Source organism: Passer domesticus, chromosome 13 (assembly GCF_036417665.1).
Source record: "Passer domesticus isolate bPasDom1 chromosome 13, bPasDom1.hap1, whole genome shotgun sequence".
Taxonomy (NCBI): Eukaryota; Metazoa; Chordata; class Aves; order Passeriformes; family Passeridae; genus Passer; species Passer domesticus.
Window position 1 is genome coordinate 14,597,020 of NC_087486.1, and position 15,233 is coordinate 14,612,252.

The window sequence follows — 15,233 nt, forward strand, 5'->3', positions numbered from 1 at the left end:
TTGGACATTGCATTCCCTCGTGGTGCAGCCCTGCAGAGGGGTTCGTGCTGTAGCAGAGCTGGGATCACCCCCAGGAGCAGCAGCTCGAAGTGGGGCACACAGATGGCCACTGCCAGGGTGGGAATTGGGTTTGTCTGGGCTGGAAATGCAGGCCCTGAGCTCACTGTGGCTCCAGACACGGCTGCTGCATGTTCAGCATATGCAAACCACTTGCTGATTTTGGAAGAACAGCAGCAACAGACATATGTTAGCACCAGGGGTTAATTTGCCAGATGCCAGAAGAAATGCTGAGACTGTAGCAGTTTTTTTTTTCCTCTCACTGAAGAACTCTTTCTATTCTGTTACTGTTTAAACATGAGAAGTATTGCACACACCCCTGACCACACTGATTTCCTAACTCCTGTACATTACTGAGTTTTACCTGTGAAACACTTGTTTTTTCATTTCACAAATTGAATATTGTTCCTAGTTTGTGTTGATATAGTGTATCATTTTTACCTTCAGGATTATCAAGAAAAAGTTTTTAAAAAAAAAAAATAAAGCAGGAGGAGGAGTAATTTCTGACTAAGCATCTTTCAGTTTGATTATTATGGTCAGAATTGAGTGTCAGATATTGATTTTTACTATTATGGTCTTACAGTCTCGTTCCTACTGAGAAAAGTTCCTAAGCCTAAATTTTTGGGGGTTTGTGGGGTTTTTCTCTGATTTTTTTTCCCTTCCCTGTGTTCAACACAACTTGAAAACATTTTTAAAATACTTGAACTTGGAGATTGTTCATGCATATGACTCTGCTGTTTTTAGCTTCTGGGAAAAAATGGAAATTAATAACTGATCCTTTAAAAAGTTTCTGTATAGAAACCCCGTCTATCCTGTAGATTCAGTCTTGAATTTTACATTTGGCTTTTTTATTTATTGGAATGTCTTTCAGGGGTATGTTACCTCTAAAACATCAAGTCATGTATTTCAAATATTCATCTTTTGCCAGTTCTATTGCTGCAATGTTTTGATATAGATGAGTATGGCATAAACATATCTGTAGGTATTCATCTGCATATATTTGTGATGAACATATGTGGATTAAAGCCATTACTTTGGTTTATGGATGAGTAGGAGACATGTTTGATATTGCAACTGATAATATTTTGTTAGACTTGACCCATTATGGCATTTTTGCAGTTAGATTTTTTTAAAATCCTGCTATGTGGGGAGAAGTTAGGTGAACTAGTTTTAACAATCAACTTCTAAATGTATGTGCAAAATGTGATTTACAATTACTTCAAATAGAAAAGAGATCAAAAACATATTAAGGCAGTTGATAATGACACATATTGGGTGCCAGTAAAATGCAGTGAAAAAATGTGAAAATTCACAGAATCATAGGATGGCCTGGGTTGGAAGGGACCTAGAAGGTGTGGATGTGCCAGAGAGGATGTGCTGACGAGGCTGTGGCTGCCTGGCAGACTGCAGTGCCTGCGAGCTGGAAAAGGCACTGAGGGCTGGGAATGCTGTCTTGGCTCAAGCAGGGCTGTGTTGGAAGCCCTGGCTGCCCTGGAGAGGCTGGCACTGCTCTGCCCTCAGAACTGGGGCCACTTGAACACACACCTGCAAGCACCCAGGAGCCCTGTGCAGCTGCTCTTGGGGTCAGTGCTTGCTGTGGGTGCTGGGCCTGCTCTGTGTCCTGCCTCACCTGCTGACACCGAGCTGCAGCAGCTGCTGAGCGCTGCCTCACAGGATCCTCTGTTTCTCCTGCCTTCATGTTCCTATTAGCGTCCAGGACACAAAGAGAATTTGCATCTTGCAGTGCTGTCAGAATCTGTAGGTGACCTGTGGTACCTTCCTTTCTGTGGCTCTTATCTAAGCTGTGAAATTTTAATTAAGATTCAACAATGAATGAAAAATATACCATTTTAAAATCATTACTATTGGGCTCCCCAGTAAACCAAACAGTTAAATTGCAAACAATAAAGAAGGAAGACTTTTAACAGGAAGATTGCTGCAGTTGTGAACAGATGTCCTTTGTGAAGAAGCACAATGCTTTAATTGAGCACTGGCTGCCATCAGAAGTCTCACCTCATTGAAAGAATGTTGTTCACTGGCTTTATTTTTAAGGCTTTGTTCTAAATCTGTGATCAGATGACACCTATGTCCTTATTAAATTGGCATGCCAGTTTTTGAGTGGGCATGAAGCCATCCTAACAGATGGATATGACTACAGGCATGCCAGGGAATCAAGAGAAGTGTTTCCTAAGGGAGACAAAAGTGGTGTTAAATCTTTATTACCATTTTGGCTGCACATATGAGGCAGTCAGGAATGAAACCCGTCTGTGATTTTTGCTGAAGGAGACCCAAATGTCTTTTTTAATGACATGATTGCATTAATGACTTAAGAGTTTGAATTTCATTTACCTGGTACATAAGAAATCATTAGGTATCTTCCAAAGGGAATAAGGTGAAGAGAAGGATTAAAAAACCCAACTTAAACTCAAAAGAGAAAACACATAACTGCTTAATCTTGGACAACAATGGATCTACCTGTCCTTAGGCAGGAAGGTGCTGCCAGGGAAACTCTCCAAGAAGTGGGTTGGAATTTGGGATTGATGAATATGCATAATACTAAATCTTTTTACAGACCTTCATGAAGAAAATGCAAGATGCTCAAACTCTATATTGATGTTTTATGTGTTCAAGTAAAAGTTGGGGCAGCTAGAATGAAAACAGTCAGAACAGTTGGGCTTTTTCATGCTTGTGAACATTAAAGAGTAGATTGTTGGCAATGTTCTTACATTATTTATCAAGCAGGAAAGAAAGCAGTTACTATTTAAATAGGCATCTTCACCTCTCCATGTCTCTCCCCTTGTCTGTCTTAGGCTTTCTTGGGGCATGGAAGGACGTGTGAGAATGTGAATTGCTTCATCACGGACTTAGAGATTTGTTTAGGTTGGAAAGAATGAGTCCAACTGTAAACCTAGACCTGCCAAGTCTGCCACTAAACCATGTCCCCACATCCACCCATCTTTTAAATCTCCCCAGGGGTGGTGACTCCATCAGTGCAGCCTGGGCCAGGACTGGACAACCCCAGAGGCAGTTTGTACTACTTGAGAGAGCAACACTCTACACTCTCAAGGGGTTGTAGAGGAGGAAGGTCCCCCCTGATCCTCCTTTTCTCCTGGCTGAGCCCCCCAGGTCCCTCAGCCCCTCCCCATCAGAATGAGCTCCAGCCCCTCCCCAGCTCCATTCCCTTCTCCTGCCTGGCTCCAGCCCCTCAGTGCCTTTCTTGCTGAGAGCCCCAGGACTGGGTAGAGCCCTCAAGGTGTGGCCAGGCAGTGCCCAGCACAGAGGACAATCCCTGCTCCTGCTACCCCACCCTGGCTGGGGCAGGCTGGGTGCCCTTGGCCTCTGGCCCACCTGGGCACACCTGGGCCATGTTCAGGTGTCCCCAGCACCCCCAGGTCCCTCCTGCCTGGAGCACAGCACCTGGCACTTCACCCTGCTGGCCTGGGCACATCCATCCAGCCTGGCCAGGTCCCTCTGCAGAGCCCTCCTGCCCAGCTCAGTGCCATCTGCCCCCCTGAGGGTGCATCCTCATCCTAGTGATGAGCCTAAATCATCAACTACAATATAAAGTTTTATTTTAGCTATTTTTTCAATTACAGTCTTCCACCATTTTCTTAACTTTTTTCCTCTTTTCCCAGGCCAGTGGATTGCTGATGTTTAAACAAGCACTTGGCTCATTTTCCTTACATAACTTGGGAAATGGTACTTTAGTATTATAATCAGGAATTTATGTACTGGTTCAATAAACTTTTCTTTGTCCCAAGATAGTACAATAATTTCATATTTTATGTGATGTCTTAGTGAAATAATTTTAGCTGGGTTTTCAAAGGTACAAGGAAGCACCTACAAGTTTATATTTACTTCAGTCCACCTGCAGGCTCGGGCTGAGATCAGGCCTACCTACAAATACTTTTCTTTTCCAGTTGCTTTGATTCAGAATATCTTTGAAGTTCATCCTTGTATGGAATGATTTTAACTGGTAGGGGTCTTCTAAAACCAAATTAGTTTTTCCTTTTCAATTATTTATTAATAATATCCTAGAAGTGAATTACAAAATTAAGTAATTCTCCTGTATAATCAACAAGCTGAGTTTATCTTGCAGCCAGTCAAAAATATAGACATAAAGCATTAATATTAACCTAACTAATTAACACCAAAAAAAGATTTTTTTTTACTAAAATCTATTGATTATTTTCATATTAGTATTAATGGAATGCCTGACCTTTTTTTAAAAAAATAATATAGCTAAGCAGAGTTAAACAACCTTTGAATTTCCATGTAGCTTGACACTTCAACATTGTTCATATCTGAAAATACCCTGTAAATAATTGATCAGCTGCATGTGTTAAGTCCTTTTAGGCGATTCTGTATATATCAAATATGGATTCAATCTTAATTTATGTTGCCAAGTACAACTGGGATTACTGAAGCTTGCAGAGCAATTAGCTCTAAGAACTGGAGGAAACCAATTGTACCTTCTGCCTCAGCTGCTCTCAGTACAACAAGAGAATCTGGTCTATGCAAGAAGCCCTGCCTTCTCCATGGTTAAAGAGTATGGAATGGCTCTATATGGAAGACAAATTATATCCAAGACTTGATTCTTTCACCAAAATACACATGTGTGGGTTTTAAACGAGTTATAGACAGCAGCAGGCATTCTGCCTTCTGGTAGGAAGCTTTAAGTGACCTCTGAATGCTGGTATGGAGGAGTTTTAAATTCAGTATACTTTGCTCCCACTCCTCTTTAAGGTGTTTGGTGCAAGTTGTTAGTTATGATCTTGTTTATGTTTTCTTATTATTGAACAAATGGGCATCCCTGGCATGTGAAGTCAGTTGTAATTTGGTGGTTAATATACCCATAACACTTACCTTGAATCCTGGGGTTTTATTTTCTATATGAGGACAAATTAAAAATGTACTTTATCTAGAAGACAGGATTCCTCCTGTCAATGACTTTTCTCAGTTTAGTCTCTTACTTTGCTTTTGAAATAAAGCTCATTAGGTGTAGGTTTTATTATCCAGTTGCTCCTGGTGACATTGAAATCTACCCCAAAGGAATTTTTCTATTTGCTAACTGTCTGACAGTTCAAAGGGACATCTAATAGCTTAAAATTGAGCTGGATATTATTTTGAAGGAGTGAGAGCAGTAAGTATGTTTATCCTGGCAGATGTGAGACTGGAATATCCAAGGAACCTTCCATCTTCTTCGTGAGAGGTGAAAAGTGACTGAGATGTCAAATAATGTGATGTGACTTTGAACTTTGCTGTTATGAGCAGCCTGTTAGCATAGCACTCCCTACTGATGTCTTTTGAAGTGCAAGGGTTTCCAAGGCATTATTTTTAAGAATGGTAGTTGTGGGGAAAGAGTTGCCAGCTGAATTTCTCACATGCTGCTGATTTGAAATCTGTATTGAAATTTGAAATCTGTGTTATTGCAGATTAGTTACAGGTTGAATGTGTTTGTCTAAATATGTTCATCTTCGTGTTGAATTAGTTGTAGCTGTTACTGTGTCTGTTGCAGATTGTTAGAGTAAGTTACGGATCCTTATTGAAAGCGTAATTTATACAGAGCAGGTTGAGAGCAGAGAACTTGTGGCACAGAGTGTTGCCATGGATAGAAATCTGCTGTAACTGCAGAGTTCAGGTAGGGAGAGGGATGCAGGTGAGTTTTACTGCCAAGGGTTTGCTTGGTGTATGGGATCCACAATGTTATAGAGAAATGTAGCTTTTAGCTGGTGCTGAATCATTCCTTCAGCATATCCTGCACACAGTCAGAGAATCTGGAAAGGAACATAGGGATGGAGCAGAGTGGAGACCAGAAAAGAGAAATTTTATTATATGTGTATTTCCATACAGGTTAAATATATGTGAAACAGTTTTTATGCCTCACTACAAATGCTGTGCAAGTTCTAGGGATTAAAATGACAATAAATGGGTTTCACCTGTCTGTCTTTAGAATAATGACTTTGATATCATCTCTTCTGATATAGGACACCTTGATGTTCGAGTCCACAGATAAAAAAATTACAAGCCCCAAAAATGTCATTCATGTGTACAGACATGTATGTAACTTTGTTCCTAAATTTCTGACAGTTTTTATTATAAACTGGTCATTTGCAGTGCAGCAAGCTACTACCTCTGATTAGGAGTTTTGGCAATCAAGGATCCTAGAATAGTTGAAGAATACTTGGAAGGAATCTGGGAATGTGTCCAGTCCAGCCTCCAGCTCAGCGTGAGGTCAGCTCTGAGGTCAGAGCAGGTTGTTCCAGGACAGACTGTGCAACCTGTTAGTTCTGCTGCTAGGCTGTCCATGGGAGGGAGAGGCTTTTCCTTACATCCAGCCTGAACTGCTTGCTTGGCTTGTGATTCCATTTCTTTATTTCTTCTGATCCACTTTAAAATCCATTAAACCTGTGCCATCTTTCAGTAAGACTCTTACCCTTATAGTCCTTCTGCTAAGCACTACTAAATGGAACTTGGTTAGCAATAAGTGCTGTATCCAAAATATAGGTTAGACATTTTTGGAGTGGTCAGAATCTTGATGAATAAATTCTGGACTGGTCATACTGGGAAATGTTTCCTCCTTGGATAACCTTAGACTGTTGAAGGAAAGTTTCCACAGATAGTAGTGAAAACAGAACTTAAGTTTGTTTACTAGCTTTTTCAAGAGTAGTGAGCTAATAATCTCTTTTATAACTTGCACTTTTTTGTTGACTGAATGTATAAACTCTTTATTTAAAAGGTCCTATGACATCTCTGCAAGTTTTATAGGTATTGCATGTAACTTTTTTGTTGCTAAATGATGTGTCTTTGGTTTAGTTTTGGCTTCAGGTAATAGCACTGCATTTGTTGCAGTCACAATTAGTTAGACGTGGTTCATATGAGCAAATCAAGAAAGTGTTTGCTAGGTACTGGATTACATCTCTATTTCAGAAAACTGATAACATTTGCTGTCTGCAGCTGGTGACCACGAAGCTTCTGGAGGCTCTCTCTGTCCATGAGCACAAACCCACCCAGGAGTGCTTTAGGAGGGTTGCTATCCCCTGCTGCTGGGCTCCACTCTGTGCTCTGTGCGAGCAGCCCTTTGGGCTCTGCTGCAGAGGGGAGTCTGTGGCCTGCAGGGAGTGCAGGCGGTGTGTCTGTGCAGAATTGGGCACATAAAGGAACCGCGGGCTCTGTGAAATTCATTTTTATGCTGCTGTTCAAACAGGTCTTGTGTTGATATGTGCTCTTTAACTGCTGTCTCACTGGTGAGTTTGTAATTTAGTTATTGGGTTAGATTTATCTTGTAGCTTGCAATAAGTGTTATAGAAATAGTTACCAAGAGGAGAGAAACTTTCTGAGGCAAGAAATTATGCTGCTCTCCAGACATGATTAAAAGCTCTTGGCTTCATGTAGCTTGGAGTTGTTACTTCACATAAGAACAATCTGCAGAGACTGCTTCTGCTGCTTCATCTGCAAAATTCAGACACAATCTACTTTCCATTCCTTTCCCTCTTTCCCTTTTTCTCTCTCTCTTTTTCTTTCTCTCTTCTCTTTGTCTCTTTCTTTTCTTCCTTTTCTCACTCTTCTGTCTTCCTGTACTAATGCCCTTATTGTGGGGGGATTCTGAGCCCCTGACTTGTTTTAAATCACATATTATAAAGTTTCACCATATCTCACCCTGTCCTTTTTTATCAGGGAGTGCACTGTGTGTCCAGGTGCTCTAAATAATTCTTTAAAAAAGGTATATGTTTTTTTATTCCTGCATAGATATTGCTGTCATTATAGTTATTTCAAATGTGTGTATTTTGTACTCCTAACATTTCCTATAAGCACCTCCCTCTCAAAAAGTCAGTGTATGTGTGAGATTGGAATGTGACTTCATATTTGTGTCAGCTCCCTTAAATTTAAATAAGGATGAATGTATGCACAGCTCTCACTATCACAGGGCTTGATAGGCCTTTCATTAGAGTCTTTTCTTTGCATTCTTTTATGTGCCTTCAGAAGATACATTCAAAAATCATGCACACAGTTCTGTTCTGCTGCTTGAGTCTTATTTTCAGAAATAAGTTAACACAGTAATTTTCTTACATTAAAATCCTCCATTACTTAAACACAATTAATTTCAAGATGCTTTGTATGAAAGTGAGTAATTTGTCCCCAAGTGTTTGATATAAGCTGAATGGCCTTCAGAATTTAACTGAAGAAAATTTTTTTTATCAGGAACTTTTGGGTTTGATATATATGAAAATACCACACAAGTTTGGACTATTCCTGAGGCAGGACTGGAAAATCAACAATTCCATGTTGGGACTGTGGCTGTTAAAGCATATTGTGTTTCACTGTTTGGGGAGGGTTTCTTTGCACATATTATTTCACTTATATTTGTAGTTAAGACAATTTGTTTTCTTCCAGAATGCAGGGACATTCTGCTTCCTGTGATTACAAAAGAGCTGAAGGAATTACTGGAACAGAAGGAGGATCAGCAGCTCCAGGTGCAGGAGAGGAAGTACTGTGTTGAATTACTTAATAGCATCCTGGAGGTTCTGAGCTGTCAAGATCCTGTAAGTATTGATGATGATGTAGAGCCCAAGTCTGTAGAAAGCCTGAGCTGATTAGGAAGTAAATTATTGATGATGATTAATCCTTTCAAATATTTAGTACAAGTCAGTGCCAAATTGAACTTTTCTCCTATTTTTCATAAACTTAGACCAAAGGGCAGTTGAGGTATTGAAGATGAATGCTGATTTCTGAGTAACCTCATTCAGCTGAAGATGTCTTTGCTCACTGCACAGGTTGGACTACATGCAAGGTCCCTTCCAACCACAACTTTTCAATTATTTTGTAATTATTTTAATTATACAGAATAAATTTCAAATTTCATCTTGCTCCTTTTTAAAAACCCCTGTAGTTTATGAAACAAATGCTTTTCACTGTACCAATGTTGTAGGGTGTGGTTTCTGCTCTCAGTCATGTCTGGGTAAAACAGATAACTCTCTACTATATTTCACTTGGAGACTGTACTTTCTTTATCAGATTTCTGACATTTTGGAACACTGAAATTTTCATTTGGGTGGTTCTTTTTTTTTTTTCCCCTCATTTGAGAGAATGTTCAATTGACTTTTTAGTCCCTCACTTTTTAATGAGCAGTAGGTTATTCAGTGAAACTTCTCAATAATTTGAGGGATTTATTCTGAGAAAACATTATAATTAATTGCTTTAAGAAAGCTGTAATTTCCTAACCTGTGAATATGTGCTGATTTTTCCTCAACTGTAGTTTTCTGATACATGTGTTCAAACTTTGCAGACTTTGGATTAAGGCATGCTGTCATTTTAGGAGTTTTTCACTGTGGCTCCCTGGATCATTTCCTAGTAAATGAAATCATTACAGCATATATCTTGATTTCATAAAAATCTTTGATACTACTGAGGCTTTTCAGTTTGCACAGGATAATCTTTCCATGTGTATTATGAGCTATTTGCCTCATTGGTTTAGACTTAAGCAGTTCAGGAGGGACTGATCCAAGGGGATACACAGGAAATATTGGAACATTTAAATTTGAAATGTAATTCTTAAAATAAATGGTGAAACCATGATAGGGCAAAAATTGATGCTATCATCTCATAAAGCTATTATGCAAAGTAACCAATTTTGTTACTGTATCCTTTAAAAGGTAAAACACAGTTGTAAGGCAAGATGGAGTAATACTTTCTCTGTGTGTACCACGTAAATGAAGTTTATTTTTGAGTTTAACAGTTGCTGTCCATAGCAGCAGTTGCTGACATGTAAAAGACTCATTAAAGCCTACTGAAAATATGGTTTTGTAGCTCATCTTTGTATGAGTGAGAAAATTATGCAGAACAGCAGAATTGCTGAGAATTTAAAACACATACATTTAAAAAAATATATTGAAATTTGTTCAACAGAAATGGCAAAGGTAAACTGGAGATTCTCTGTGAGATGTTTGGGTCACCATAATCTACAGACAGTGCTTGCAGTGATACTGATGCATTTCTGATATAAGGAGAAAAGCCTGTGAGGGTAAGGGTAAGGCCAGCAGTGGTATCAGAACATGCTGAGCCCTCTAGAGGCATCATATTCCTAAGAAATATTGTAGAATAGTTGGGATATCAACAAAAGGACCAGATGCTTCTGTTGCAGAAGGTCCATACCCTGGCCTGCCTTTAGCAGTACAACTGCTGGTCAGAGAAAATATGGATTTTAGAATCAATTATTCATGTGTCATTAACTGTAACACTGGGCTTTGTAACCACAACAGCAAATATGTAGCTTTTTCCTTCCTTGACAGAGGAATCCATGGATTATTATCTCATTTTTTTTAACCAAACACTGATCCTGCTTCAGTACTGAAAATCTTGTATTAAGATGACTTATCTGAAGGAGGAAAAGGGAGCAAAAGAAGGGAACACAGCAGCATCCAAGGATCACACAGTCACTCCTCTTTAAGAGCCACTACAGATTTCTCTGGAGTGTAACACACGTTTGTTTTCCAGCTAAAGTGAGAACTCTCCTTTCAAGGCTGTGTTTGCCTTGCAGCAGAAAATACTTTGTAACCTGTAGGCAAATGAAAGAATTCACACATGGCTAAGTTATTGTTTGGGCAGTGTCCTTCAGAATGCCTTTATTCAGTGGGATCCAGATACAGACAGTTGGTTTGGGAATTAACCAAATTATTTCAGCTGGGATTACACTTGAAACCTAAGATGAATGCAGTTTTCTATCCAACAATTCATTCCCTACCATTTCTTAGCCTCCTTCTAAGAAAATGGATGGTTTGACCTGCTGGAGGAGAAAGCTTCAGCCTTTAGTAGCAAAATCACGTTACAATATTAATAATACCAATGTCTTGTCCCTATTTGTTCTGTTTTTTCCATCTCAGTAGAGAAACCTTGTTTCAAACTAATATTCAAAACTTTTTGGAAACTTAACTTTGATATTTTTGCATTGCATTTATTCTGTGAAAGTCACCAGAAATAGAAGGCACACAAAGGACAGGGAAGAAAAAACAGCAGTAGTTGTTCTGTTTCATGTGGTGAAAATTTATACTGTGAGGTTATCTTTGAAGTAGTTACAGAATTTTTTAATAACCTGTTCTCTTTGTCAAAGGAAAGGATATTTTGATATTACCAGCTCTGCTCTACTGTTGTGCCTCACATTGTTTAGTGAGTGGGAACAGGGGAATCATCAGATCCTTGTGTTCAAATGCTGTTTTCTTCAGCTGCTGCCTCACTGCTGGGTTCTGCAGGTAGCCAGCATGTTGTTAAAATCTCTGGTTTGTCTTGTTTTTGTATGTTTATTTTTATGACTAGACAGTCACTGTTGGGTATCTCAGTGAGATGCCTAGGTTTGATTTTAAGATTCCTCTCCAGCAAAAAACTTTTGGACATAAATGGCATTGTTTTGATTTAATCATGTCTGAAATTAGCTTTGTAGCTTGAGAATGTGCTTCAAGCACCTGTGAAATGCAGTTAAATCTTAGAACTGCAAGTCATTGATGAAGGTCATGGTGAAATCAGTGATTTTTTGTTTCTGTTTTAATTAAAACCACTTCCCTTTTCCGTCTTTACAACACTTTGCTTCATGCAGTCTGGCAGTCCTTCAAGAGGTGACTTTGTCTCTAATCTGATATATATGCTATGTTTTAATATTTCCTGAATCAGAACAATTTTTTATTTATAGTACTTAAAAAAATTAAATGTAATGGTAAATGCCTTCTCTTGGAATCTACAGTGAAATCTTGGTTAAGAATAAGTGCAAGAGAGACGAAGAATCTTTTCCTTGTCTGTGCATTGTCAGTAATTGGTAACAGTTGCATTTTAAGCTGTTTAGCAAACAAGCCTGGAAGCATTTTAGAATTGTAAAGAAATTTTTAAGAATTTCCGTAACTTATGGTGGATCTTAAGGCTTTAGCAAAAGAAAATTTCAAAGGAATGTAGTCAGGAATTCTGCATGTTCTTTCAGGGCCAATTACCTTAAGGTCTTCTGCAGAGACTTTTCAGCCAGAACAATGCAGGATTATGAGTTATGGTTCTAAAAAGAAATTGTTATCCTTTTATATGTGCCTTTATTTGTGTGTGTGTCAAAGAAGGAATACAAGTTACACAACTGGGTGCACCAGAGAGGGAGCACACAGGATCTGGTTGGTGCAGAGCTCATTTCCTCTGTGGCTGCCCACACAGTGCCATGGTTTAGATTTGTGACCAGAACAGTGTTGATAATGCAGCAATGAAATTTTAGTTATTGCTGAACGGTGCACAGTGCCAAGGCCTCCTGTGTTTCTCACTGAGCCCCACGCCAGGGAGGAGGGCAGAGCTGGGTGAGAGTTTGGGAGGGCACAGAGCAGGGACAGCTGCTGTGGATTGACAGAAGTGTTTCCCAGTGGGTATCTCAAGTACAGGTTGTGTAATGTTGCAATTCCCATGCAGCCATTCAGTGAGTCCCTGTTTGCCACTGCCCAAACAAATGAACACTCCATCAGAATCTGAAGTGCAGGGTTGACTCTGAAACAACAGAATTGCTTTTCCTGTCCTGGTCCTGTAGTAGTTTAAATAGAAGATAAAAGCTAAATCAAACACTATCTGCTTTTACCCTGCACAGATATTTTGAAAGAGAGTGAAATTTTGTTTGGTTTGGATTTTCTATTAACTAATCTGTGCCATCCAGCCCAAGAAGGAGCCTGAAGGTGTTTGAGTTCTGTGAGAACATTCCCTCCTGCTGACCCGCCTGCAGAGACTGAGCTCTGGTTGTTCCATGCCTTGGAACAACAGGGAAGACAAACATTTTTGATCACCGTATTTAATTAAATGGAATAATACAATTAATGTTTTCCAAGGAAATGTTTATATATGATACAAGTAGTTTATTTAGCTCCTAAAAACATCTTATGCTTAATCAGTGGACTGAAGCCAAATGATGGTGGGTTTTCCTATGTCATCCTTGTGAAGAGAAGTATGATCTGAAAAAGAACATGTTGCCGTTGGTTGTTAGACTATCTTCTGAGGCTACAAGCTGTAATATAAAAGCTGAAATATCATGTATTGAAAATATGTGAAAACAATTTTTGTTAATTTCTCAATGTCGGTATTGAATGCCTAATTGTTTCCTAGATTATCAAGAAGAAATGAAGTCTTAGTTTCATAGAGAAACCATTTTATTTCATTTGCTAATGTTTCTCTGAAAATTCAAAGGTCTAGCAGAAAATAACCTTTGTGTGCTTGAGCATATGTAATAGTCTTTCCAGGAAGGGTTTGTTATGTGCTGCTTGTGAATTAAGAATAGAGCTCATCTTTAATGATGGAGTCAGGGCTAAATGTTAAAACTCATTATGCAATGTTCTGAACTGTTACTAATTATGGTATAGCACATACTGCAATGTGGAAGTGAACTTCCATTATATGAGCCCTCATCTTTGAATTTAAAAAAGGGAAACTAATGAACAAATTACATCCCTCTGCTAAGTGCTCCTATATAGTTTATCAGCTTTGGCTGTTGACAATATTTTTTTTTAATTATAGTGGTACACAATGTTATAAGAACAACAAATGTGTCTTCAGTGCAGGCACTCTCAAGCATAGTTGTGTTATAAACACTGGACTGCACCACAGAAAGTGAAATTTTAAAGAAGGAAACACCAAACACAAATTATTGTTCATTTATAGAACATAACAACTTCTGAAATGCTGTGACAGGCGAGGAGATCACTTCAGCTTTCGTATGTCATTGCCAAATGCAGGCACACAGAGTTTGTGTGATTGGGATGGGGCTGGCCCAGCCCCATGCCCAGTGGCTCAGCTGTGAGCAGCAGGTGAGCAGCACTGACAGCAATGAGCCATGGAGTGCCCAGGGGCACTGACCAGCCACCAAAGGGAGCAGAGGGCACACAGGGGCAGGGCATGAGCAGGAGGGGGTAAAAGGCTGGGCTGAAGGACAAGAAGGGCAGAGGCTTGAAGCCTTCTGGTGTGATCTGAAGTTACTCTGTGTGGGTTGAAGCCTTCTGAAGTTGTAGGGTGACACTCTGTGAATCATGGCCATCTCAAATGTGACATGCTGCAACAGTCAGAGGACCCAGGAGCACTAAATGGTAATAGTGGGTAAATTGCCAGGGTGAGGAACATCCCTGTTTCAGGGTGTATGGCCTGATCCAGAGCAATCAGAGTAGGAGAAAGAAAAAGGAGACTTTGGCTGACTCAGAGGGAAAACAGGACCTGAAGCACTTTCTCCAGGGATAGTACTGGGGCTGAGATACCCAAAACATTATTAAGAGCTCACTGTGTTTTCTGCGATTGTGGTGCTCTTTCCATGCTACATCTGTCATTAAATAAGGGTCTTGGTGTAATCCTTTTCTACTAGAAATTTGCGTAGGCTTTTTCTTTCTTGTTGCATGCTCTTTTCCCAAGTTGTTGAGTGATCAGAGGCTGGTGAACAGAATGTCATCCCCATTTGCTCAGGGTTTTAGAATAAATAATCAAATGCCCTTCAGCCTACAAGAGCAGAACTGGGGCCAACCACATCCATTTTGTGCCCTCCCAGAGCAGCTCAGGTAAATGAAGACAACTTTCTCCTTTAATAGCTGTGTATTTGTGCCTGTCACCTATTTATTTGTGACATTCCTGAGCTCCAGCCTGCCTGAGAGCACTGACAGACGTGGGGAACTGGGAGAGAATTTGCTTTAAGTTAACTGTACCAGGGTTAAGCTACCAACTGCTCAGTTAGGGGTAGAACAGGAGTTCTTTGAGTGAGAGATGGGAAGTGACTCTGAAACAAAAAAACAGTTGTGGAGGAGATTGGGTTGAAATTGCTCTGAAATTGGATACAAGTATTCCACTGAAATTGCTGGAACTAAGGAGTAGTGTGAGCAAGAAGAATTAGTGTTGCTCTTTCAATAGGGCTGTTATACTGTACAACTTGAACTGTCAAAATCAAAATAATTGGTTTCTTCTTCTCCAAGAGATATGATTTTAATATCAAAATTCTGATTTTTTCATTTGCAGGCTTCAACTTATCACCACATTCAAGAAATAATGGTGCAGTTACTACGCACGGTGAACAGAACTGTTATTACAATGGGACGAGATCCATTAATTGTGAGTAATATTTTAATGCATTTTCAGTGCTTTGAAACTCATTTTATAGTTATCCTGGAAAAAATGCAAATATAGCATTTGTGAATTATTGA

General features: G+C 39.5%; 1 protein-coding gene across 1 annotated transcript in view; it reads left to right on the forward strand.

The window, feature by feature from the left end:
* The window catches only part of DOCK2 (dedicator of cytokinesis 2), a 159,537-nt gene that overhangs the window by 47,383 nt on the left and 96,921 nt on the right, over positions 1–15,233 (forward strand). Inside the window, exons 26-27 of the mRNA XM_064387474.1 lie at positions 8,452–8,600; positions 15,049–15,141. Coding sequence (XP_064243544.1) covers positions 8,452–8,600; positions 15,049–15,141 — 242 coding nt within the window. The remainder of the gene's footprint in view (positions 1–8,451; positions 8,601–15,048; positions 15,142–15,233) is intronic.